Raw genomic sequence first — 27,654 nt, 5'->3', positions numbered from 1 at the left:
TACGCGACTCGGCCAATACATGCATGTGTGTGTATGACAGATTACAAACGCTGTAAATAGAGTATAGATCAACCATATAAGTAAACTGTACCTACCTCAAAATGCCTTGTTTAAACGTGGAATCTAACCACCGACATGACACCGTCTCCGCCTTTCTACAACACATGCACTCCCTGATATTTACAATATTACCCACACCAGACCAGTCTATGCGGTATTGAACTATTTAAGTTCAAGTGTTACAAGTCAGTTGCGATAGACGTTTTGCCCCGCGGGGAACCATTCAGATGGGACCGTTGATAACATACGGGCAATGTGGCGTCAGCTTGTTTACTGGCAGTGATTACGCCGGGTGCGAGAGCGACCAGCCAGTCTACCCCGGGTGCTCGGTCAGGACTGACTGTACCCAAGAAGACTAACTCACTGCGGGTTATATAGACATTTGTTTTTTGCAATGGTGCTGATGGACGGGTAGTCAAATATGGGGTGAGTTTTTTCATCTAAATAATCATTGTTAGATCTGATCATCAGCTATTTTCTTATGCATACGCATATATTGTTGTGTAGATTTATGTTTTGGAATGTTTGGGGTTTAAGAAAAAACACAAGTTCCTACTTTAGGATGATGTGTCCATAATTATGTTTTTATATAGAATCACACCTATGACAGAGACCCGTGAAGATCCGGGTAAGAATTGGTCTTCAATAATCCACGCTTGTAGTAAGAGGCGACTAACGGGATCGGGTGGTCAGGCTAGCTGACTTGGTTTATGAATGTAAACGTATCCCAATTGCGCCGATTGATGCTCAATCACTGGATCGTCTGGCTCAGAATCGATTATTTACAGACAGCTGTCATATAGCTCAAACATTGCTGAGTGCGGCGTTAAACAAAAAAAAAAATATCTATGACAGAGACCACATACCGAGACCACATACTGGAATATGGTGCCGTGGTGTTTCACATTGACAGTTGTTATGAGACACCCTATGTACAGACACTTTTATTGGGCTGTTGGTAATGTCACCTGTCACCTGTCACTGCGTGATAAACGTTCCCAACAACCTACTGTCCCTCTTCCAAAATGTTAATCGGGACAAAATATCGACCCATGTCATCAGGTAAATGGAGTGAGTGCATGATGTTTTCCGCCGTAGTCATCTACTCTATGCGTATTGTAAGGGGTGTAAAGTAACGAGACTGGATCAAAGTACAGTAAACTACGGTTATAACGAACTCAAAGGGACCACTAATTTTAGTTCGTTATAACCGTAGTTCGTTATAAGCATATATACAGCATAACTACAGCAAATTTTAGGGACAAAAAAGTAAGTTCGTTACATCCGACCGTTCGTTATAAGCGTGTTCGTTATAGCCGTACTGTATAAGGGCGAGGCATGTTAAGTACCCTTCTGGGCTGACTAAACCTAACACATTTCATAATTTTGAAAACTTTAGCAATCGTTATGAAATGGGTGTTCAAATTACTGCCTCCTAGCATTGAACGCTTTAACAACAACACGGCAGAATGCTAACATGTGTGAAAGGGGCCGATATTCAAGCATGTGTCAAATGGCTGCACTCACTGCAAGTATCCCCTACACAGAATCACCCCTCACCCCTAAGACAGAACGTGATACACCTTATATAAGCATCGCCAAAAACAAGGCGCTTCATAATGCAAATTTCGGAACAAAGAAATATATTCACAACATTTAAACATCTTTCCTAGGGAAAGTCTGTTCAACATTTCTGACAGATGCAAAAAACCCTCAAATATATCCTTTTTAGCTGATAAATCATTACTATTCAGAGACGTAAGGAGACTGTTGGGAAGCCCTTCCTAAACAAACTACGAAAATAAAGCCGAAAATGACAATACCTGATAGAATTTACTTTGCATCTCGGTAAATTCTTTTAAGAAACAGAATAAATATAATATCTTGTCGTCTATTTTTTTTGTTACTTAACGTCTTACTGAGCGTTATTCCGAATATGTGACGGTGGTATATAACTAATGGAGCCTAGACCTGACTATTCAGTGATTGACACCATGAGCATCGATCACGCAATTGGGATACGATGACATGCATCAACCAAGTCAGCGAGCCTGAAAACCGGATCTTCATGTGTCTCGTCAAATGTCAGCGTATCCCAATAGTTGAAAAGAACGATGTAGGGTTTTTCTTGGCTCATTTGGTAGAATGAAGGCTTTAAATGAGAAATAGGAACCACTTGAAACAGAAATCCAAATGCCATAAATGACCCGGTGTCTACCCCTAATGAGTGAGTGAATGAGTGAGTGAGTGAATGAAAATGGAGTACGGATAAAAAGCTGACAAATCAAGTATCATTAACGGAGCTAATGATAATGTGGGATTCGAACCCGTCATCCAAGGGACGCAACTCCACACACCCTGGGCACCCATGACCCCTTATTAAAAGAAAAGAAACCTTGACCTTCAGATAAATTATTTTACAACTATGCGGTTCAATTGTTGTTGGATATAAATGTTACACTTTGCATTTCGTTCGTTCGTTCGTTCCTTAATTATACATACGCTGTACTTAAGAAATAAACGACGAGTGGGAGTTGTTTATCGTATAATACAACACTGCAGGGAGAATAAACCAATAGGGGTTTATTTTTCCTGCAGTGTTTTATCTTACGATAAACAACGACCGCAAATCGTTTTAATCGTATTTGAGATATTAACATTACATACATCCTATTTAATGATGTTAGTAAAAAGTATACGCTTTTAAAATATTTACCCGTATTTAAGTAATGATGACTCCCTGAATGGAATCCGACCTCTGCGATGTCGGACAAGGCCAATTTACGAACATACTCTCACAATTTTCACGTTGATTACCTGTTCCTTTTCGACCGCCTCCGTGGTCTAGTGGTAGAGCGTCCGCCCGGAGAGCGGAAGGTCCGGGGTTTGACCCCCGGCCGCGTCATACCAAAAGACGTTAAAAGATGGTACTTGTTGTTACCCTGTCTGGCGCTCGGCATTAAGGGGCTAAAACAAGGACTGGTCGGCTCGGAGTCAGTACACTGTGTCTTAATGGGGTTTTCATGTTAAACTGCGGCATGGTATCTCAGTGGGCTAGCACTATAAATCGGCATCAGTCCGGACTAGTACAAGCAGCCACACAAACACACACACGTACATGCACGTCGCTATATAAGTGCAATAATCTTGGACGCGACGTTAAACCCCATCGTCATCTAGTTGCGACCGCAAATTCGAATCTCCAGAAATGACGCCGTGATAGAACAATGTTTTATCGTAAATTAAACCACGCTTCGTTCTTCATTGTTCTTTGCGTTTTATCGCGAAGCTATCTTGTATAAGTAGATAAATAGGACTGTTACTGACACCTTTCCCATTTAACTCACTAACAAAATAGTATCTGTTCCGAAGAAAATGTTAAAGTGTATTGTTCATAAATATACATGTAGACAGTTTCTTTCGTTCCAGCCGATAGTTTCCCGCATTTAGTTTTCTTCAACATTTAATTGTAACCTTGCTGCACCACCGGTGGCAGACTGGTTAACATATTACCTATGAAACAACACTTTCCATATCGAAATTTGAAAATATATTTGACTGCTTAACATTTGAAAATATGTATTATAAATAAATAAAACCGTATAGTATAAATCACACAATACAAATTATGAGTGAGTGAGTTTGATCTAAAGCCGCTTTTAGCAATATTCCAGCAACATCACGGCGGGGAACACCAGGCATGGGCTTCACACATTGTACCCATCGAACCCGGGTCTTCGGCGTGACGAGCGAACGCTTTAACAACGAGGCTACCCGACCGCCCCTACAAACTATGAGTCATATATCATATAGTACTTTGAATAAATAAAACAATTTGTGTTCACACATACATCTATGCAAGGTATGATTATAACATTCTAGCCAGGCTAAGAGAAGACCCTGGGTGGCAGTTATACACACAAAGATATACCAGTACATTGTATTCCAACCATGGGGCGTTGAATGATTGTATTCGTTGTCATTGTAGGTTCAGTGAGTAAATTAAAAAGTCGTGTTTGTTGGGGGTACAGTTAATGTACATTGAAATTGAATTTGATACTGTGCTTGCCAAGAATAGTAGTTTATGAGTCATATCATTCTCTTATTTTCCACTTTACTGGTCCTGGCTATAGAAATATGTTTTAAACTGAAACCTTAATACACGCTAGTGCCAATAACGAGAAAATATATCTCTATTTATTTCAAATATATCTGCGCTACCTTGACAACCGACGTCTTTGTTTTTTATATTGACGATATAGTAGTCCAGTAGTTAAAACATTAGTTCATCACTCTGATGACCCAGGTTCGACTTCCGAAATGTGTGAAGCCCATTTCTGACGTCCCGCTGTCGTGGTATTGCTGGAATATTGCTAAAAGAGGCGTAAAACCATACTCACTCCACTGACCAATCAGCTTTTAGAATCTCAAAGTGGACATGTGCTAATATGGGAAAGTTGTAACACTCGTTCCTTCATAACTTATCGGTAATAAAACACGATCTGACCTATTTCGATTCGAGTTAGATGTGAAAACAGATAATGTGTTGAGCAATCAATGTAACGTACAGCTATCACAGATGAACGCGGAATGTGTGTCGCTGTGGTGGTCTGCTTCAAACCGACCCCGAGGATTATGTATACTTTTTATTACATCGTTAAGAAATCCTTTCTGAATTTTATACAGACATATTGACAAATATTTTAACTTTATGTATACTAAATACCTACACTAAGAGACATGCAAACAGTATGGCAAGGTATGCTGTCGTCGCAGGATGACTTAGTGATTACGATGTCGAACCCCTCACCTTTCACAGTTAGGTAAAGTGTACAAGTAAATATTCTTTGATCTTATCTTGTTTGCATTACCACCTTGACTATCTCCAGACATGGCGTAACTTTTTTGTGGAGGGTCACACCAGGTATAAATGGTAGGCAGTAAGCCGGATGGCTTCACTAATGACCGTTGTCTTATGCATTATTGCGATCATGAGAAGAGACAAAATATGCACCCATGCAATTCTACAAGGGTGCGATTTTACGGTGTGAAAGGAACACATTAGTGAGCTCCTGCCTGCCAAATACTATTGTATCATGCCAGGAGACATGAGACTTGGGACATGACACACGAAACTTTAATTCGGTACTTGGAGGCCAGTGGCCCATGGTACAATGGGCATAACAATTCTTCTTGGCACAGTGAACGGTTACGTTAGACACAAACTCTGTTTTCTCCGGAGGCATTGATAATAATTTGCACCAAATATTTATTAATCTTACCATATACACTGCAAACAATGGTTTTCTTCAACATTGTCCAATTAACATATTATTGCTCGATTTACCAAACGCCTGCCACATACTTACATGCATCCTCTAGACCTAAGCTAATATCTGATTTCAATGCTGAAGACATGCAGAAACCCAACATATTCCTTACAAGTAAACATGTTCTCTTGAGACGCTGATTTTTTTCTTTATATTTCTAGGGACACTGATGCTCCCTTTGTGTTCTCCTCCCCGCCCTCAGTGCCAAGGGAGAGAGGGGGAGACATTCTGGTGAAGGTCCAGGCTGTGAGCTCCAACAACCCATGTCTGCTGGTCAAGTCCTACAGGCTGTATTCAAAATCATCGGTTCTTGATGTCAGGAAGAAGATCCAGCAGGAATTTAACCAAGTGTTTGAAAATGGCTTCGTCTTTCTTTGCAAGAACAGAGAGATTCTCACTTCAAATGAAAAGGCTTTAAGTTTAAGTGACGTCCTTCCAAAAGCTGGACTGGGGAAACCCACAAAGAACAATTTCCAGTATCCATCTGATGTATCTTACAAAGACGTAAGTTAAGAAAATTGCAATAATCAATCTTAGGATTTAATCTACCCCTTCCGTGCACTTTTATTCTAGTGAAGTAGGGTATAAGTTGTGGACATTTGCAAGTGTCCACAAAAGTCTGGAATATTATTCGAAAATATTTGGCACTATATTCAATTGCTTTACAGAATACACATGATTGTCCTTGTTAAATATCAATGGCATGCAATTGATTTTGTTTATCAGATATAATTTCGGATCCTACATAGGAGATAAATACCATTTTCAGGTTTTCATGTGTCAGAATAATTGTTAGAAAAACAATTTTCACTCTTTCACGCACGCACGCACACACACACACACACACACACACACACACACACACACACACACACACACACACACACACACACAGAATCACATGAATCAAAGACACTTTTTATCATAAGGTGATTCATGAGGTCATAAGGTAAAGCAGTATTCACCTGATTCGCACTGAAACGTCGTCAGTATGAATAAAAGAAGTTGTCATATATTCATAATGAATAAGTTTTAGACCACTATTTTCGTTTTAAAATTGGATTCCACCTTGATACATCATATTTAGTGAATAAGTTTGATAGCCCTTTGGTAAGTTGTTGAAATACTTGCAACTGACTTCAAAGGTAAAATTCACCCTATTGGTCATACACACAAAAAGGTTTTATGTTCATGATAATCCAAGAAGTGTGAACTGTTATTGTATGAAACCCTAAGGGTGGGGCATTGAAGTGATCAGGATAGGCGTGACCTTAATTGCAGGTACAGATCACGGGACTTGTCATTCGTCAGGTACTTCTGCTCCTCTGTGAACTTCCCGTGTTTGTATGTCAGCTAACACCCATATTTTCAGCTAGAAACATTCAAGCATGTGATTGAAAAGTGTTAAGGTAATTCACCAGAAAGAGCATATAAATTCTTATTAAAGTAGCCAGAGGCATGGCTCTTTGAAACCTGTACTTCATAAAAAAATGTACTTTCCTTTTTTTACTGTGAGTGAAGTAATTAAACCTGAAGTGCATATAACTCTCTTGTTAATGGAGCTAGAGTCATGTTACTTGCTGTTGTAAAGCCCAAATTAATTAATATGTGATTCCTCAAAGCGGAGGGGAAGTAATTAAATCAGAAATGCATGTTACTTTCATTTTAATGTAGTTGAAGCATCGAACATTCTGTTCTTCGTTAAAATGTATTTACTCACAGCAAAGGTGCAGTAATTAAACAAAAGGTAATGCAACTTCCGTATTAATTTAACTACAGTCATGGGACTTTCTGTTTCAAAGTTGTCCTGCAATGGACATGCGTTTTCCCTCAGCAGAGTTTGGGGGTCATTAAGCGAAAGGATCATTAACTTTCACTAACACTTTTCTAGTTTGCTGACTGTTTGTTCATATGATCAAACGTTGTACAAATGACACTCTTTTGAACTAACAGCTACCCTTTGAAAAGGACGGACGGCGTTACCTGGTGACATGTATAGGACTGCTGTTCCTGTTTGATGCAAGTGGAGTGAGTCACTGGAATCTTGATGCCCTCCAACAGAAGTTGGATGCACGAAGTATGTTCGGCTTCTCCTTCATACCAACAGATATCACGTCAGCTCGACCTGACAGCAATGGTAAGTTGAGAAGAAACGCACCTAGTGTCATATGGACAATTAGAGACGACCTGGTAACAATATTCACATATTCCTCTGCTTAACACTCAAAATTGATCTCAGCTACCAAGATAGTTTCAGTTCGTCGAATGTGTTTTCAGTCTACGAATTGCAATGATGACCAAATGAAACGTTATTTCAGATTCCGTGGTCGAGGAACTGAGCCAATATGCTGCAATCGCAAAGTTGGAGGTTGAAGAAAAATCAAAGGATCATAAAACTAAACCCGAAACAAGCCAGATTGATTATGGTATCTATAAAGAAAAGATAGAGTGTTTGCTGCAAAATAAAGGGAGAAATGTGCGGGAAGAACAGCTTAAAGATCAGCGGCTGGCTACACCTCTTCACTATGCAGCACAAGGGGGACACCTGAACATGTGCCAGTTTCTCTGCATGCGCCTGGACAAATACAAACTGATGTATGAGAAAGACATTAATGGTCGGACACCACTGCACTGTGCCCTCTATCAACATGGAATCAAGTCCAACAGGGAACATCTGAAAGTAGCTGCATATCTGCTGTCATTCCAACCTGACCTGGATTCCCCTGACGTGAATGGGATGAGCTGTTACTACATGATCCTAAGCCTGAAGAAGGAAGACACTGTCTACCTAATGAAGCAACTTGATCCAGATATCATTGATCAGAAACTGGTGCTCCATTTTACATGTTGTGCACTTCAGTACAAAGAGCTCAAACATGCTCTCAGGTTCTGTGAGGTGGTGCCAACGGTTGAACCCACATTCCTGCGACCACCTCTACATCTTGCTGCAGAATTTGGCAACCTCAAAATCATCCAGAATCTTTTAAATGGTGGTCATAGTGTTCTGGACAGAGATCCTGATGGCCATCTGCCTTTCCACTATGCTTGTCAACACAACAAGTTGGAGTTTGTGAAACTTCTCATTAACAAGGACATGAATACACAGGATGTTTCTAAAGGAGTACGATTGGCACTTAACAACAGAAACTTTGAATTAATTGGACAGATTGCAGATATGGACGTGGATATGGATCTTGATCAAGAAACATTCAAGACACTGTTGACTCAAGCACAGAAGAACCTGAAATGCGGACAATCTCTCCTCAAGTGTTTCAAGACAAATCCTGAACAACTTTCTCAATTTGTTGGCCAAGCTGCCTATCTGGGTCTAACAGACCTACTTGTGTATTTGCTGAAAAGATGCCCTCCTGATTCTACTGATAGTATGATGAGGACACCCTTGCATGATGCTGTTCAGGGCTGGAATGTTCGAGGGAGCGATGTGAAAAGGGACAAGAAAAATAAACAGTGCCTAAACGCATTTAAGCTACTTGTTAATGAGACAAAAACCTTGAATGTTGTAGACTGGAGAAATTCAACCCCTCTTCACTATGCCTGTATGGAAGGCAATCTGGAATTTGTGAAGTTCATGCTTTCCCAACAGGATCTGAGTTTTGCATCAGTGAGAGACTCCATGGGTCGGACTCCTTTGTTGCTTGCTGCACATTATAAGAAAGGTAGAAAGGTCCTGGATTATATGATAAATCATCATCTGGAGCACTTGGATCCTTATGCCATGGACGCGTATGGGAAGAACATACTGCATTATGTTGGATATATGAATTTCGGGCTGATTGATGTACTTTTGAGGAAAATGAAAAAACTTCCAAAATCACCCACAGACCCATACAAAGCTAAGGATGGCTTTCCCTCGAGACCGCATGGCAAGGTGTCATGGGCTACATCATATGACAAGACATATTTCGAAGCAATGGACAATGGACATTGGAAATGTCGTTTTTGTGAGGCAACGTTTGCAGACAGCGGGTAAGTGTCTTTGTGATTCACACTGATTCTGCCATGAATACTACTTAATTGTTTTCACAAACACCTTGTAGCACCTGGCATCATCACTATTTGATAGTGATTCACAAACACATGCTTATGTTCATCGATCACTTGATCGCCGCTGCTGCCGCATGGCAGGAGAAAATACTTGCTTTTTAAATGCAAATGGTGTGGATTGGGGTGCTACCTGATTTTCAGTTGTCAATTCATATAATATTCACAGCTATTTACGACAAATAAAATCTGTTTCGGTGGATAACCTAGACTGGTTATTTTCTTGCTTTGACAAGCATTAGCATTATGTTGACGTATTGTACATATACAGTCGGAATTGTACAATGGATTAGAATTATGGAAAGTATGTTGTCACTCCCATTATCTAATTAACATCATCTCAAAATAATGTTAAACTTTATTTTTTTCCAGCGGTCACTTCTGTGAGGTCATGTTACAAACTTTGCCTCCAAATACTTGCCTGTCCCCACTTGAAACATTAATCATAATGAACAAACCAGAAACTTTGAAGAAACTGGTGACAGAAATGCCAAACCTACTGGATGGTGAAGACGGTGTGAAGGCAAGATTCTGTGCAGTCAGGCTATGGAGACTCAGGTGTGCTGATGTTTTGATGTCTAGTATTCTAGATGAACTTCAATATCTTGACAAGTATCTCTTGGCAGCTCTGGAAATGAAGCCCACTGAGGTGTGGCGTGAGCCCAAACAGCCACGTAAACAGAAACAATGCCTTTTAACATCATTAAGGACCAAACCAGATGCTGAAGAACAAAGAAGACAGTATGTTATGGTTGACTATCTTTTGAAACTAGGAGCAAATCCAAATTATATTCCACCCCAATGTGGATATAGATTCGGATCCAAAACCAGGTTATCACCTGTAAAAAATTCTGATATCCCCTCATCTTTGAGGAGGTATTGCACTGCTCTGGAAAGAGCGATCATTATTGGTAATGAGAAAGTAGTTGATCTACTATTGAAGAGTCAATGGACAAGTACAATGGGATCCTTTGCAATCCATCTTGCTGCAAAATCTGGAAATGTTCCACTGTTACAGAAACTGTTGCTGATGTACAACGAGGAACAGAAGAGGTTTGGCATTCCGGATACACAGTTGACCTTTATCAGCATTTTACCAAATGGAATCTTAGGAGCAGCTTGCGTTTCAGAAAAGCCATCCTTTGGACTGTTTAAAACCATCAACGAAACTGCACCCGGAATTTTGAAGGGAACAAAGTTAATGACAGCCAAATTATTGGGCAGTTTAAGACCTGTAATGCTTGAAATACTTCAGATTCATGATCACCTTCCTTTGGTTCTCTTCATACAGAAATGGCAGCAACATCTTAAACCTGAAGAAAAGGAAGCAATTGTTTGTTTCATCCTGCACAATGGATCATACCCTGTGGAAATGAGGGTAAAGAAGACGTCATTTAAACATCCTGCATGTGAATTCTTCAGAGCTGCCCAAGTGAAAAGGATGTGGAACGTTATTGCAATATTACTGAAACGATCAGGATCAACACTAATGAAATGTCTGCTTGGGTTCAATGAGAACAAAATGAGATGCCGTGAGTACTTATTCAACAGATTTGGAGAAGGGTATCTCATCCTGAAGCATATTTTCGATTGCATGTCCACAAGCCCCATAGAGATCTTGAGCATGCTCACCAATGCCTGTATGAAAGCTATAACATCAGCAGATCAGGATGCGAAAGAACAACTGGTTAGAAGGATGTTGAGTCCATATGGACGAGACAGTTCTGCTGGTTCATCATCCTCTGCTCCTTCGCCATCCTCGTCTGATGTCAACAGTGTTACAAGTGATGATGCCAGCCCAGGTGACACAACAAAGTTGTTTCTTGAACAGTTGGTTCGCATGTTGTGGTGGCGACGAAAACCTTCAAATATGTTGCTGTTTGATCAGCGAAAAAAACAAAGATTTCCATCATTTCTAAGTGATGAGAAAATGCCAGATGCTTCCGAATTCGGAACATTATCTATTGAACAGATGAGGACTGTTGGGAATAAATTAGACGTGAATGCATCAGTGCTGAAAGAACTTATCCAACTGCGGACACTTGGATTGTTTCAAAAAAGGAATGCCAAAGATGCATCATTGGAAGAAAGGCTGATAGGCATACTCCAACGTCTTCATCGACGCCATATCCATATTTCAGTTCTGCATCTGGCTGTCTGGTTTGGAGAGCATGAACTCGTAGAACATATAGTAAAAGCAAATTGTGACACTGAGTTATCTCATACGGACATGGCGAAGGCTGTTGATCTTGCTGCATGGAAAAATGACAAAAAGATGGTACATCTCTTAACTAAACATGGAGCAGTGCCAACAGCAATGACAGTTCTGTGTGCATGTCTTGGTAAGTGTATTGTATTCAAATGTTACGATTATACTGTAATTTTCTCCCCTGTGTGTATCCCAGTTTAGAGTAGGTTTCTAACAGTCTTGTACAGAACGCCTAATATGACGGGTGGTCAGACTGTTTTCGATTGCCTGTTATCATACCAATAGCAAGTGACCTTATTCATAATATCACTCCAGCCTCTATTATTCACAGGCTGCCATCATATATCAAGAGTGCCATGTAAATCAACAACAATTTTACTGTTACTTGTTTAAAAGTTTGTTTTATCAGTTAACATGTGAACATTTTGGAATTCAATACATGTTTAATTTTCACATTGCTATACCTGCGTAGAAAAAAATATTCCAATTGTGATCTTGGTTAATTCCAACTTACACTTTTCATCCATTAAGGGATAGAGAATGACCAAGAATTACACAGGATAGACCAAGATGATTACAACCCATTGACAACCTACTTAAGGAAACAAAACCACCATCTTAGAAAACACGTGGGATACGTATCCAGAGAAGATACAGGAGAAGAAAAAACGAAGCTTGGACTTATCAAATACATTTGTGAGAGGTAAACTGACATTGGAAAATATTGTTACTTGGGAATGAAGATACTAATTGTCTCATGAACTAGTTTTCTTCATATCCATGTCTTATTTCACTGGTTCTATTGTTTTGTTTATTGATGTAAATATACATATATTTTTCAGCATACGTGTAAAGGATATCCCTCCAAGAAATCAAGAAGCATTACAAGTGGCAGCAATGGATCACAACTGGACACTGGTTGACTACTTCCTGGACCAGGGTACAGCTGTTTTAGAGCCGCCTGATTTTAAGGACAATGCCGACAGCTCCCTTGATGAATCTGAAGCGGACCCGTATGGTGTACGATATTCTGATGCTGTCAAAACTGCATGGTGAGAAGTCACATAAACTATATATGATCGGTTATGAAATACTGATAGAGTACCACTTTATGTATCTTTCCTGGTTATGTGAGTGAGTGTGTGAGTGACGGAGTGAGTGAGGTTTAACGCCGCTTTTAACAGTATTCCAGTTATATCGCGCTGTGTCAGCTTAATGTGGGCGGAAAGCCCGAAGTGATGCAGGTCTCAGATGTTTACCACTTCGGTGAAACCCACGAGCACGGGTATGGTGCTGACAAACCTAGAAACATAATCGGGGCGAACAGGGATTCGAACCCACAGTCATAGGTTTCTGGTGTGCTCCTTGGTATTTAGTCATCATAGATTTCAATCACTGTAACATTTGTAAATATTGCTAAAATCGAAACGTGTTGAGTGCTACTACAAACGGAACGTATAACAAATATCATTATATTTTGAATGAAAATGGCTGATTTATGACTATGCATAGGTTTTATGGCTGATGTTGCGGCAATCATTTCATATGAGTAGTAGATCACGGTGGCCTGCATTCACTGAGTAGCATATGCAATATCGTTTTTGATATTTCCATATTCATAAGAGATCTCTGTCAAACTGGTTATTCTATGGTATTGACGTTTTATATTTACTTGAACCAGGTTGATGTCTCTGCTGGTGGGTTGTAGTCCCCGAGTTTCATCACAAGCTCAGTAGCATTTATTAATTATAATATTTTGCTGACCATGGAATATGTTTCCCATGTTTCTTGTACATCGATTCCTTCAGAACAAATATACAGGAGGAATATATTTACTCTCACATGCCCCAACATGGTTTGTTACACTTAACCGCAAGTCAAAAGACGTTCTTAGTAAGCCAGTTGGAGGCATGGGAGTTACACTACATTTGGCGTGTATGTCCCCAAATGGAAGTGATCTGACGAGGCAGCTTGAGGTATAGGATTTAAAATATAGTTTAAAATTGTAATACAAAGGTCATGTGTTTCAAAGACTAGAATTGCCATTTTTGTAGAAATGACTTAAGGTTCCTCGTTATGTTCGCTAGGGTTTTGGTACTTTAATCTGGTATGAGAATACTGACGTTAATGGTATCCAAATGGATACTGTGGTGGTGTGTAATGATTTCTGGTTTTGTACCAGCAAACACTATTGGTATATAGATATATCAAAGTAATATTTATTTGTTTCAGCATTGGGCTACAGGAGATTCTCTCGTTGGGTACTGCCGACCTAGCTCTAAAGGCTCTTAAAAGCATTCATGAAGTGAAATGGGATGACTTGCCAATGAAAAATTGCATCATTTCAGCTATAAAATCAGGGAACGTTTCTGTTGTTGAACACATCGTGAAGGAAGTATTATGTAAAGTACATTCAAAACCTGGGAAAACTGACGAATTTAATGACATGTATAGAGATGTCATTCCTCATCTCTGCAAAAACAATGACATTAGTAATGTCAAGCTGATGCTACAACACTTGAAAGATGAACGTGTTGACCTCTTGGAAATCATAAACCTTAATCAATTTGACTCAATCAGCACCCCTAATTATGCATTGAGACACAAACATTGGAAGCTTGCAGAACTGTTGCTCTTGAATGGAGCTTTTCATGGTTTGCGCGGTTGTGAACCATGGCGTGAATATCCATACAATAGGAATTGGGATGTTTACAAGGGTTCGCGCAGCAGATTTCCATATCAACCAAATGGTGCGATTTTTCCAGTTGTACCTGATCTGGATACAAAAAGGACATTTCAATCATTGCCTGAAAAGACGTTTTTTTGTGCCCTTCAAAGTGATTCAAGAAATGTTGCTATTGCACTAGGGTCTAAAGGTACTTCATTCCCGGATTCAGAGTCACTGTTAGATTTGCGGAAAACAGCATCACCATGCTCTCACATTGAACCACCAAAATTGGTTGAAAAGGGGGAACCAATACAACATGCCATGCTTAAGAGAGTCAAATACCTGATAGGTTTAACATGTTTTACAACAAGAAGGGGAGGAACAATCTTCCATACAGCTGTCATTGTAGGTGATATTCATTTGATGACAGATATAATAGCACAACCCATGTTTACAACTATGATGAAACAAGTTGACTGTGTATCACCAGTGGTACTGGGAATTAGTAATCAGCACATCAAGGCGGTTCAGCTTTGTTTGAAATACCCTGAACTCATATCAGATCCAGTTACAGCTGCTGAAAGAGCAAGTGAAGCAATTATTTCCTTGGTGCCAGGTATTGACACTGTCATTGCAAAACTGTGGAGAAGAAAACGGCTGGAGAAGGAGCAAGAGTTGAAGAAAAGAGTATGCTCGTTATATGATTCTCTGAGATCACATTACTTCAAAGGAATAGAGCTGCGACATTTTCCTTATTCATCGCAGTGTTCCCTCGAAGAGCTAGCAAACTATGTTTTGGATATTCTTTTCTTGTCTAAGGAAGAACAGATCCCAAATGTTGTCTTGACAGTTTTGGCATTGCTGAGCAAACCTAGCCTATTTGAACGATTAGAGAGAAGAATGAAATTATTCCACAGGAAACCAAATCTTACATCCATGCCGATCATAGAGGGTTGGACAACTGCTGATTTGATCTGTCATCCAAATAATGACAAGGAACCGCGTGATGTATATGAATGTCTGAAACATGTGTTTAGAACAGGAACATTGCAGTTTGCGGAAGATACACTGGAATTGCCAGTGATGAAGCAAATTATCACATATGCTTTACTGAATGATGTTGCCATTATCATGCCTATGGTAAAGGAATTGATTGCACACACTTCTAAATCTGTAGCAAAAACGGACTCTTTCGTTGAATTGCTGAAGTTGGCAATTGAGCCGTCGAAGGACAAACATGGTGAAAGTGTTCTCCATTGCCTGGCAAAGACTGGTGACGCTGAATCCATGTACTGTATTTTGCAACATCTGAAAAAGGGAGGAATTCAGAGTCACAACATACGAGATGCATCTGGTTCCAGTCCTCTGTGGTATGCATTAGCTCACAAGCATTGGAAACTTGCAGAATTGCTTCTGATGAATGGGGCTTCCCTTTCTTTGATAAAGGCATTTCCAGATTTTGAAATAAGGAAGACATGTTATGCAGCCACAGAAGGACCTTCATTGGTGACACGTCCAAAGCAGTTTCCTGGGTTATGCAACAACTCAGATAGGGTTGGATTGGCACTACAGTCCAACAGTGGGGTGTTCATGACACCAAGTTTTGAGAGACTTAAAGAAGAGGTAAGCTCACAACCAAATGATGATTCACCACCAGTAACTGTTCTAGGTGCCAAAGAGACCGTTTCCAGGATTCCGGAATTATTATGCAACAATTCTAGGAGGGTTGCATTGGCACTGCAGTCCAAAAGTGAAGTGTTTTTGAAACCTATTTTAAAGCAATTTAAAGAGGAGATGAGCTCGCAACCAAAGGAATATCCATCATCAGTGACTGTTAAAGATGCAATGTCAAAGAGAGTTCAATACCTTATGAACTTGTCACACGTTGGAAGTGATATTAAGGGAAATATCTTCCATGCAGCAGTGATCGCTGGTGACACAGCTTTGGTGAAAGATTTGATGACACAGCCAATGTTTTCTAGCATGATGAAAACAACAAAGGGTTTACCACCATTTGCTTTAGCAGTTTCAAATCTTGACATTAAGATGGTAAAACAAATTCAAACGTCTTCAAAGCTAATTAAGGATCCAATCACAATAGTAGAGAAAGCAAGTCAAGCAATTATCTCCTTGATCCCAGGCATTGATGGTGTGATAGAAAAGCTTAGAAAATGGAAGAAGGTAGAGAAAGATGCAGATGTAAAGGAAAAGATTTCTTCACTGCACACCGATATAAAGTCACATCACCTCAAAGGAGAACAAATGAAGTTCTTGCTATCTAGAAAGCAATGTCCTCTTGAGGAAATTGTCAAAGAGGTTTTAGACATATTGCCCCTGTCTCATGATGTCAAGATCCCAGACGTCTTGCTCATAGCATTAGCTTTACTGTGCAACCCTGATATCTTTGTCCATCTAAAAGGAAGACTGAAGAACACATTTCAGAGACAATCAGATGTTTGCTCAAGGATAGTCATCCACGGTTGTACATTAACCGACTTGATCATACTTCTACAGGGCCATAAAGACGAAGTATCCAAATCTTTGACAGTGTTGGCCATGATTGGTACTCTACATGTTGATGACAACACCCTGGTATTGTCTGTGAGAATGAATCATGTTTCATTTCTGAAGATTGTTGCAGAGAGTTGCCTTAAACGGTTCCCAGAAAAGATGTTAACCAAACAATGGATTGATGTGTTTACATTTGCTGCTTCTAAAGGAAAGATTGACCTGCTTAGGATAATGTTGACAGTTTTTGAGAAGAACAGCCCAAGTAATATCAGTCAGCTGTTGAATGAGGTATTTTGTGTCACTTCATCACAAGGTCATACAAATACTTCCGAAGCTCTGCTAACATTCGCCACAAACACAGGAACATCAAATGCTATCGACATAAATTCAGCAGCTGTGAAAGCAGCCAGGAGAGGAATGACTTCTGTTTTGAAGACATTACTTGAACTGTTTCAGAGGAATCAATTGTTGAGTGATGACATGCTATCAACACTTTTAGAGCTAACAGGTTTCAGTGGATCGGTATCTGCATTCAGGGTTGTCCTTGAATTTGGAGATGAGCCTTTAAGGGAGAAGAAAGCAACACTAACTAAATGCGTTCCAAGGGCACTTATGAATGGCATAAAGAAAGGACATGTGGAATTTTGCCTTTACATACTTGAAACATTACCTGATGTAAGTCTGACAGAAGTTGATTCTCAGGGAGCAACAATCTTGCATTATGCCTGTAAATGGGGCACAGAGAGCATCGTTACCAAGATTTTAGAAAAGAGTACCAAGTTAGCAGAACGTGAAGACAATGAGAAGAGAAATCCAATAGACTATGCCAGAGCTATGGGCCAGGTTGCTCTTATCAAGGACCTATCTGAAACATTCAAATTGAAAACGACATTTAAATGGACCAAGGAAATCCTCCACTTTGGCTGGTTGCGATACCTTTTGACAAGTAATGGCACAGAATCCCTTCCTCCCATACAGTCTACAGACATGTTGTACCCAACAATATCTGTCAAAAGGGAAGCATGGACAATTGAGTATGCTTTGAGGCAAAGGAATGACGAAGTTGCACTGGCAATGATCTTTGCGGCAGAAGGACATATTCTCACTGCAATGACACATTCGTATGCAGAGGCACCCCTCATACATGTTGCAGCTAAATATGGCTCATTAAAGGTAATTGATACTCTGCTAACAAGAATAGAAGAGGATCAGCAGACGCTGAGGACTATATTGCTGACAGAGATTCGAGGGAATATCCCATTGGCTTTAGCAGTGCAGAACAAACACAAGGAATGTGTCAGACTATTGATAGAAAGACAAAACACAGTGGAATGGGTGTCAAAGAGCACACGAGAAACCCTATTTCATGTGGCTGCTTTGACAGGGGACAAAGTAGTTCTGGAAATGTTGAGAGAAAAATCTGACCCACAGACTATTCATCTCAAAAACAAATTTGGTATGGAAGCTGGTCAATATAGCATCGCCCTTGGTCATCAGCACATGACGTCACTGTTCTTTGAACAAGGTTTCCCTACCAATTCTCAACACAGCTCCCATAAGAAAACAGATTACACATGTCTCGATTGTCTCCTTGACAGATGTTTCGGCTGGTCTGAAGTATACCTCCATCAGCAAAAGACCAGTGGTCCCGAGAGGAACATTTGGGAAAGAGGGAAAACAACTACAGGGTATGTCTCAACCCCAGACAGTGCCCAATCACATACCCTTGAAACGTTGCTACAATATGCTGGTATTTCAAAAGACGTTCGCATTGTGAAAAGTGCACTGGCATGCATGGGATATAAAGATGATGTTGATTTGGCAAGGCTGTTCCTGCTGCAAAGTAAGGGGAATGATCAAATGTCAAACATATCACTTTGTTTGACAAAAGGATGGGAAAGTACAACAATTGCAATTCTTGAACACACTAAAGCGACACTTGACCTTCCATCTGTCTTGGACTCAGCAATCGTAACTCACTCTGTGGATGTTGTAAAATTCATTCTACAAAAATATCCAGAAGTTATCAACAAAGAGATCGAGGGAATTACACCATTGCAGACTGCAGTTAGTCTCCAAATGTACGACATATATGGGGAAATACTGTCCCTGATGCAACTGACTGACACAGATCAAAGTCACTTTGCAAATCTCTCTGATATAAAAGTGTGCCTCCCTATTGTTGCATGTTGGAAGACGGGAATATCACACCCTGGAGATGAAACATGGATTCAGTCAATGGCTGACGCAAGACTGAGTGAAGCAAGCTTTCTTATGCTGAAAACCAACAATCCAGAACTGAAAAAGAAGGTGGAATCATCTGCTACTGTGGATTCAATGCTGCCAGAAACGATCATTGGAAAACCATTGAAAGTCGATTTGGACAGTTTTAGAAATAACAAACCAGTTGCTGTGTCCGATTCCTGGTTGATGACTGTAATAGCTAGTTATCTTACCACACTGACATCAGTTTTAAACCAGGCACACAATCTGGAAGAGATGGACAAGATAGAAATCATCTGCCTGTCAACTGGTACTGGAACGCCCTTCAAGGAATTAGATGGCAGAACACTTAAAGATCACGTTGCACTTGACAGAACTGACCAGGCTGATGACGGAGAACCTATCCTTTCCATAGCCTCAAGTGAAAGAGTTCCAAATGAACTTCACAATGATGCTCATTTCAAGGTTCTAGTGGAAAAAGATATTCTTTCCGAAGCAGAAATATTGGTAAGCTGAACATTACTTCTTATCTCACCTTACGGTAAATACTAGGTTCTGGTTGGTTAAGGAGCGGACTATTATTTTCCTAGCCTGCTCATGTAGCTTGTTTATACACCCCGCTGAGAAATCCATGGGAACACACCTTAGTTAACTTGCATATCTTGCATAAGTATCGTTGCGTGAAATGAACAGATCTTTATCCAATGCACTGAATAAAGGGAAGTAACTCTTCATATGTGTCGTCTGCCAGCTCTCACAATGGCTGAATCAAAGCGTTTTACTCAGTGAAACTTCGGACATCTATTCCGGGTCTGTATGAATGATAGTTGGTGAGGTAAATTCGTTGTCAGCCAATCTCTCTGGGCAGATGGTGTGATGAAGCTCTCACACAGGCTACATCACCCAATATACCCCTCGAGATTGATGTCAGCATTGTACAACAATACATTATAACTTTAGACATGAATTATGTGCTGCGGTGAATAATAGTAAACCTCCAATTTGAAAAATAGTAACTTCTGAAGCAAATCAGTATATATCATCATTATATATCAGTTCAAAACCCTGTATAGATATTATTTGGAGTAAAACAAGGAAGAGATAACAAGTTGACATTCTTTTCTAGGATATATCTCAGGTTACAATGTTGCTGGGGCGGTCAGGTAGCCTAGTGGTTAAAGCGTTCGCTCGTCACGCCGAAGACCCGGGTTCGATTCCCGACATGAGTACAATGTGTGAAGCCCATTTCTGGTGTCCCCTGCCGTGATATTGCTGGAATATTGCTAAAAGCGCCGTAAACTCTCACTCAGTCACTACAATGTTGCTCCTTTGTCCTGTTAATATGGTTCCCTTACTCTTCACTGTTCCTACGCTGATTTGACAGGGTTGAGATATAAGATCATTAGATTAGATTACTAACTGTAACTTTTTGTCAATGGTTATGATCATATCCATTCTTTAATTTGAAATGGTCACTTCTTTTAGGTGCATGAGATTGTTGGACACAGAGTGAAAATTGATGTGGACTGGGCTTCTTTTGACACAGTTGATATTGAGACAAGATCAGCTTGCTACAGTTTGCTGGCAGGGAGAGATCTCAACAGCAAGCTTGGAGGCCTTGTTGATATTCTAGGAAGATGCAAAGAACTCTATGAAGATATATTAGCTTTGCATGGAGATACTGCCGTGGCATGTATTCAAGATTTATTTACTCCATTGCAAACGATTGTTGTATCAATGTCAACTACAATGCCATTGCCAAGAAAGATCATGTTCTTTCCTTGTGAAGAGTCGATGCCTTGGGTTTTCAATTATAAGAATGATAAGTTTGAGTTTGTGGTACAGAACTTCCCAATGTACAGTCGGCTCAAGGCATATCAGACCATATGTGTACATTCAGCTGGTGGTGTTTGCAAGTTTTCACAAGATGTTGAAACTGAAGCACAGATATCCTGGGTAGATGTATCTGTTGACTGGAAGTCATTTTCATCACTTGGAGACACATCTAGCATGTCGGTGTTTGGGCGAAATGGATTAAGAATGGTGATATATCAACTGATTGTGGGATTGAAACGCTTGCTCTGGTACACAACTAAACCCAAGAAGCTAATCCTGAGAAATGCTCCAGCTGCATCGGAAGGTGCTCTCTTGATGGATGGCGAGGAGATAACACTTACTCTGTTTCCATCCCAGTCGCAGTCAGGGTTGACTAGTGGGGGGATTGACATCAAGTCTCAATTGCATATAATTGAAGTGAAGCAGCAAATTGAAAAACAAATTGAGACAGGAGGTCAATTTGCAGGATTCACTGAATTAACTGGCAGAGAACTAAATTATTTTGAAATGCCATCTAGGGTTGTGGAGACCATGGTCAATTCTAGACAACCAGAGGAGATCTACTTCAAGAACATGGTTGATACTCAAATCATTGATAAAGCTGAGGAATTGGTATGTATAAATACATTGATAATAAACTGCGCAGTTTATCAAAGGGGCCTAACGTGATAAACTGTAACATGATATAGTAATGTGCTATAAAGGACACAAATATTTCCCATATACATGTACATTTATAGCGATAAGCATTGTCTTTGCCATAAAAGCAATGTCCCAAAGTATTCATATGATAAGCAATGTCACAGATTATTCATACAGTAAGCAATGTCACAGAGTATTCATACAGTAAGCAATGTCTATGTCTAGTATAGAAATAATGCTTCGTTTCTATTGCATAATCGTTCATATCATTTCTTCAGGATATGTATTTTTTTGGCAGATGACTGAACTGGTTGGGCATACAGTGAAGGTTAAAGTGGATTGGTCCTCCTTCAATCCCAAACATTCAGACGATGATATCACAGTCTACAATATGCTAACAGGACGAGATCCCAGCAATGAACTTGGAGGACTACTGCATGTTATCAGAAGATGCACAGACCTTAATGATGATATCTTTGCTCTTCAGGGCCAAACCATCATGGAATCTCTCAAAGATTTATTTACACCTGTGAGGGAAATTATCATCAAGCACACTGACAATTTGACCAGGACAAACAAAACTATGTTTTGTTTGATTGATCAGTCTATGCCATGGTACATTAATTTCAAGGATGGAGTTTTAGGATTTGTAGCAGAGAGTTTTCCTTTGTATACCATCTTAAAAGCATGTCACTCATTTTGTATCAACATGACTGGAGGTGTGAAGGAACTTGAAAGGAATGTTGTGGACACGAAACCAACGTTAGAAGTATCTGTTGACTGGAAATCATTTGGCAATGTTGGGGACACACAGTCTTTGTCGATACTTGGACGGAATGGAATACGGTTAGAGATGCTACGCCTGGCTGCAGGACTAAAACATCTTCTAAGGTACAAATTCAGGGCAAGAAAAATACTCCTGAAAAATGCCCAAGTTTCATCTGAAGTTGGCCTTAAAATTGATGGAGACGTCTTAATAATGACGGTGTATGCACAACGATCTCACACTGGTGGTTGGACCAGCACAGGTCTCGACATATACGCACAGCTGAAGGAAATGGAGGTGCAGCATGTACTGACAAGAGGAGCTGAAGAGGATCTGATACCAAAGAAGGATCTGGTACTTCTGGCTGAAAAATCAGGCTTCAGGTTTTTAATACCTGTAGAGAAACGTAAATGGCTTGAAGAGATAGCCCAAAAAGAAAGTCGACAGTTGAGAGATCCTTTAGAGTTACTTCAACTTTATGCTGCAGAATATTATACCAGTTCACCAGTTGAAAAGATTGAACAAGAATTGGTAGAAGGGATTGAAGTGGCTTTGACTATGTGTCCTGGCGTCTGGCCAGTACAACCTAAAGTTAAGCCAGGAAATTTGAAGACCCTGACAAAACAACTTGAACCAGGTTTATGGTGCTGGGTCACCATGGCTGAGTTGGGCAATGGTATATCCCATGACAAATTCCTCGTCAATGTCAGAAGTGAAGGGTCATGTGAATATGATTTCAAACTGTTGCTGAAGGGTGATGCAAAATCATTACCTACAACCAAAGTCAGTGGTGTATGGTACCACCAGCCGTTTGACAAAATGAATGATATGAAAACAATTGGAAGACTTCAGTTGATCAGCTTTCTCGGTGTCTTATATCACATCACAGACCCTTTTGAAGTTCTAAAGCTACTCCAGAATATACCATCAAAGATACAAAGGGGATTAACAAGATCGGAAATCCATGAGGAAGAACAAGGAACACTCTTCCTCCCTTTTGATTCATGGACTACACATTTACGTATAGGCCGTCCTCATTTTGATGTGGATTGCAACCATGGCATAGCTCTTCATCAATGCTGGAAAAGAGGCTCAGAGCTCGGCATTAATATTGTTATTGATACAGATGACCTAAGAAGATGTGGATTCAAACCTGCCTCTATAGAACGGATTGCTATGGATGTATCTACTACGCTTGAGACCTTCACTCCAGTGGTTGACTTGATGACACATCAGAAAAATGATCTTCTTTCGACCCAAGGAGTATTGAGGATCGGCAGTTCAAACATGATGGATGACCATACCCCGTGGACTGCTCAAGGAATGGCACGTGATGATGAACATTTCGGTATATATCCTCTCTCAGAGAGTGATCTGTATTTGCTTTGTGACCCTGCTCTTGCAGTTTCTGAAGAAAATGTCCAAAAGAATGAGCAGGAACCATTTGCCGTCCGATTTGTATTTCCCAAACTTCTTCCTAAAAGAAAAGGCTCAACACGTGACCCAAAGAAAACATATGTGTCTCCAAGATTCGCTAACATTCTTAACGTTACCCTTGGACACATGTTTGTGTCAGACAAAAGCAGAAAACTTCTAAATATGATAGATGATTTGTCTGCACGACACCCCCCAGTTACTTTTTCTTTCTTGGAACCAACTCCAGATGATATCTTCCTTCCATACGCTGAGACAGTTTTTAACAACATAACCACAGCCTTCAGTTACTATGCATCAAAATCGAAAGGATTCAAACATAAGTTTCCAAAGACACTGACAGATATCCATGTTGTGGAAAAGACAAAAGATTCAGATTCAAAAATTGTCAAATTTGACAAAGATGTCTTAACCATATTTGCTGTTCACAAAGGAAGATTTACACCCATAGCAGATATGATCCGTGGTCTGGACAATACTTTCGGCAAGGGCTTACTCTCATCTAATTGTAATCTGGATGATCCTCAGCTTGCAAAGTTCACAGTTGAAGGATATAAAAAATTTAAGATGAGAGTGTCTGATTTTCTTGGAGCTACTGTTACTGACTCCCTTTTAAAGAGGCTAGCAAAGAATAAATTGCTAAAACTGACTCTGTCTCATGAAGGAAAGATGGAAAAAGTTCTTATCTCATCTGAGCATGTTTCAAAAGAGTCACTGACTCTTAATTGTGACTGGACTGGATTTGAGGAGGTGAAACTTGGTTCAAATTGCATGTTATCTGTAAGTTTGAATGAAAGAGATTTGTATAGACAAGTTGGAAAAGGCTGCGAATTTAATGCCATACGAATAGAAACAGGCAAATCATCCAAACAGGTATCCCTAAATGAAAGAGAAAACCCCACATTATTGCTGTTGCCTAGACATGAGAATATCTGCTTGGGTGTAGGTTCAAATGATACAAAGTCACAAGACCAGAAACGGAATGGGAACTGTGTAACATATATTGATATGTCCACGGTCGAATTCGAGGTCGTACACAAGGCCACCTTCAGAGTGCAGAAGGACACAGGGAAAAGTTGGCTCACAGTTGCAACATCAAATGACTCATATTTCAAAGGAGCATATTCCTTTCGAATGGCACAGCCCAAACCACACATGTTCATTCGAGCTAGATGTAAACTGTGCAAGTCACTTCTAGAACTCCACAGCGAAACATCCACAACTTATCCTGGAGAGTACCTCCATGTTGTCTATGACCCTCATTCTACAAAGTAGACATATGTCTATCTCACATGTCATTACATGACAGTACGATTTGACTGAAATATTGCCAATGTTACGTTAAATTTTAACTCACACACTCACTCACTCATTATATGACAGGGTACAGTCGGCCCAGACTGGCCAAGTCGTCTCAATTCGCGGTATAGAAATGCGTCCCTTCGAGCACGTCAGAATCTATGACCATGGGATCGATTCCCGGTTTGCCCCTCATATGTTTCCAGGTTTGTCAGCACCATACCCGTGCTCATGAGTTTCACCAAAGTGGTAAACGTCCGCTACATGCGTCACAATAGACACATTGAGCTGACACGCCCTGATATAACTAGAATACTGTTCAAAGTGGCGTTAAAAACGCACTCACTCACTCATTATATGACAAATACTCTTGCCACATTTTCATTCTTATAATTCTATGGGATTCCCTTTGGATATCATTACAGTTGGTATAATATATCTTCCAGTACTCATATATCACCACGTTACGTGGACATGACTAGAACTGGTATTTTGACTGTTTAGGGATGTTCATCTACAAGAATTTGTAAGAGGACGTGATCAAATACAGTCATCACCTAAACTATATATATAGATGTATAGTAAAGCATTGTCCACATGAATGCATGTATAGTTTACATTATTTAGGACATTTTAGTTAAATGTATATTATTGATATTTCAGTATTGTTTTTGTAATATGACTTTGTAACTTGTTTCACAACAAACTCAGCCCAATTGTATAAACTGTTTTCACAAATTATTTTGTTATAGTTAGTCAAATTACTTCATTTTATTGTAGATATATTGCTATAAATAATTTATTGTTATGTATGTTGGAATATTGTTAGAGCAAAGAAGAATGATGCCAATAGAGTCTTTTTGCATGTTTTGTTTGTGCTGATCGACATCTGACAACCAAATGTTGCATAAAATGAGGATTTAGAAATTTCAAATTATTGATTGTATCCTGTTTTGAGCAAAACCATACACATGGTAAAACTAGCATTGTTTTTGTATATAAGTGTGTTTATGTATATATTATATAAGCAAAATATCTCGAGACCATGCCGTTATCTGACATATGGGAGAGTTTTGTGAACACTGGTTTGAATATATATTTATTAATAATGAACGCCGTCAATTTGCCATGATTCGTCAATGTTCTAGAGGTTGCCAGGTGACATTGGTAAAATGTATAGTAGTGTCTTTTCTTACCGCAGGTATTAAGCAAGTACATGTTAGCTGTTTGGTAAATAATGCACTAGTGTACACCATTTGATATTTCAGACCTCTCCCTCGTTGTTTAAAGTACAGCAATAATATTATTGTGTTTTATGAGTACAGATGAGAGTTTTAGATATATATGCAGTAGTAAAGATATTTGAGTTCTCAATTTACAAAAAGGATAACAGTTATTCTTTTGTCCAAGTATAACCGAAGGGAGACAACCGGATTGTATCTCTTGCATGCTGGTTGTTTCATTGTTTTTCTCAATATTCAGATATGTTTGTATTATATGTATATATATCAAATGGACAGTTCTTGGGATTATTTTAATTTGTTCCTTGTTTTCATTTCATGTCGTAGCATTTAGTAGAATTAGAAATATGCCTGCTACTGACGATTGTCCTTTGAATTTAGATTTAAAATTTGTATTTACTTTGTACCTAAAAAAATATTTTTTACCTAAAAAATAATGTAATGTAAATATGTGATACTTAAAAGTAATGGCTTTTTTCTAAGGCTAGATTACACAATGTAACTTTGAATTTTGCTTTGGTAATGAAACGAATACATCGTTCCTAACTAATGTTATAGTATTAGTAAACAAACATATCAGTGTAATTACTTTCCACACTGTAAAAATTTCACTTCTACTAGTGTTCATCACAACTACTTATCAGTGTGCGTTATATATTCAGGATTTATTACCAAGGTATTACTGGTATAGATGACATATTTATTCCAAAGACATGTAAAATCACATGACGTTTAGATATTCTTCACAATAACCAACAAAAAAAGACAAATTAACACATTTCTAAAGTGTATGTACAGTTTCAGTAATTCAAAATACAAAAGTATAGACAAATGCTTCACTTGAAATATAGAAATATGGACAAGCTAGGTATATCAGTATGTCATGCATCATATGAATGCACGTACATTGTAACATAAACTAGGACATTTTAGTTAAGCCTGTGACTGTATTGTATATTTGTCCAGCATTGTGTTTTTTTAATATATGTATTTTATCATTTTTTGAGAACCATTTTAATTATTCATTTTTTAATGCATAGTTTGTATAGAGATTCGGGTTAGAATAGGTCTTCAGCAACCTATACTTGTCGTAAAAGGCGACTATGCTTGTTGGAAGAGGCGACTAACAGGATCGGGTGGTCAGGCTCGATGACTTTGTTGATGCATGTCATCGTATCCGAATTGCGAAGATCGATGCTAATGATGTCCATCACTGGATTGTCTGGTCCAGACTCGATTACTTACAGACCGCCGTCATATGGCTGGAATATTGTTGAGTGCGGCGTAAATCAACAAACAAACTATACTTTTATCATTAGTCAAATAACCCTTACTCCATTATAAATATTAATATAATAGTGTTCAGATATGAT

General features: G+C 39.3%; 2 protein-coding genes across 3 annotated transcripts in view; one reads left to right on the top strand and one right to left on the bottom strand.

Moving 5' to 3' along the window:
* LOC124147945 overlaps positions 1-27,654 on the bottom strand; it is a 67,957-nt gene that overhangs the window by 32,805 nt on the left and 7,498 nt on the right. Inside the window, exon 1 of one of the 2 annotated variants that reach the window (XM_046518803.2) lies at positions 96-376. The exons of the other annotated variant lie outside the window; for it this stretch is intronic. The gene's annotated coding sequence lies outside the window, so the exon portion shown is untranslated. Of the gene's footprint in view, positions 1-95; positions 377-27,654 lie in introns of those variants that run through there. 2 annotated transcript variants of the gene reach the window in all.
* LOC124147944 lies at positions 351-27,347 on the top strand. Its single transcript, XM_046518802.2, has 10 exons — positions 351-486; positions 5,552-5,894; positions 7,344-7,527; positions 7,709-9,377; positions 9,825-11,794; positions 12,193-12,364; positions 12,504-12,713; positions 13,894-19,570; positions 20,549-21,511; positions 21,840-27,347. Exons 1-10 carry the CDS (start codon positions 482-484, stop codon positions 25,014-25,016), a joined length of 14,370 nt encoding a protein of 4,789 aa, XP_046374758.2. The 5' UTR covers positions 351-481; the 3' UTR covers positions 25,017-27,347.

The sequence above is a fragment of the Haliotis rufescens genome, unplaced genomic scaffold (genome assembly GCF_023055435.1).
Source record: "Haliotis rufescens isolate VD_foot unplaced genomic scaffold, xgHalRufe1.0.p SCAF_2, whole genome shotgun sequence".
Taxonomy (NCBI): Eukaryota; Metazoa; Mollusca; class Gastropoda; order Lepetellida; family Haliotidae; genus Haliotis; species Haliotis rufescens.
This window is presented reverse-complemented; position numbering and strand designations above follow the sequence as displayed.

Excerpts from the sequence above, each read along its gene's own strand:
- LOC124147944 (XM_046518802.2), top strand. Across the intron at positions 12,365-12,503 it reads ATCAAATACATTTGTGAGAG|CATACGTGTAAAGGATATCC; the intron begins GTAAACTGACAT and ends TATATTTTTCAG. Across the intron at positions 19,571-20,548 it reads TTTCCGAAGCAGAAATATTG|GTGCATGAGATTGTTGGACA; the intron begins GTAAGCTGAACA and ends CACTTCTTTTAG.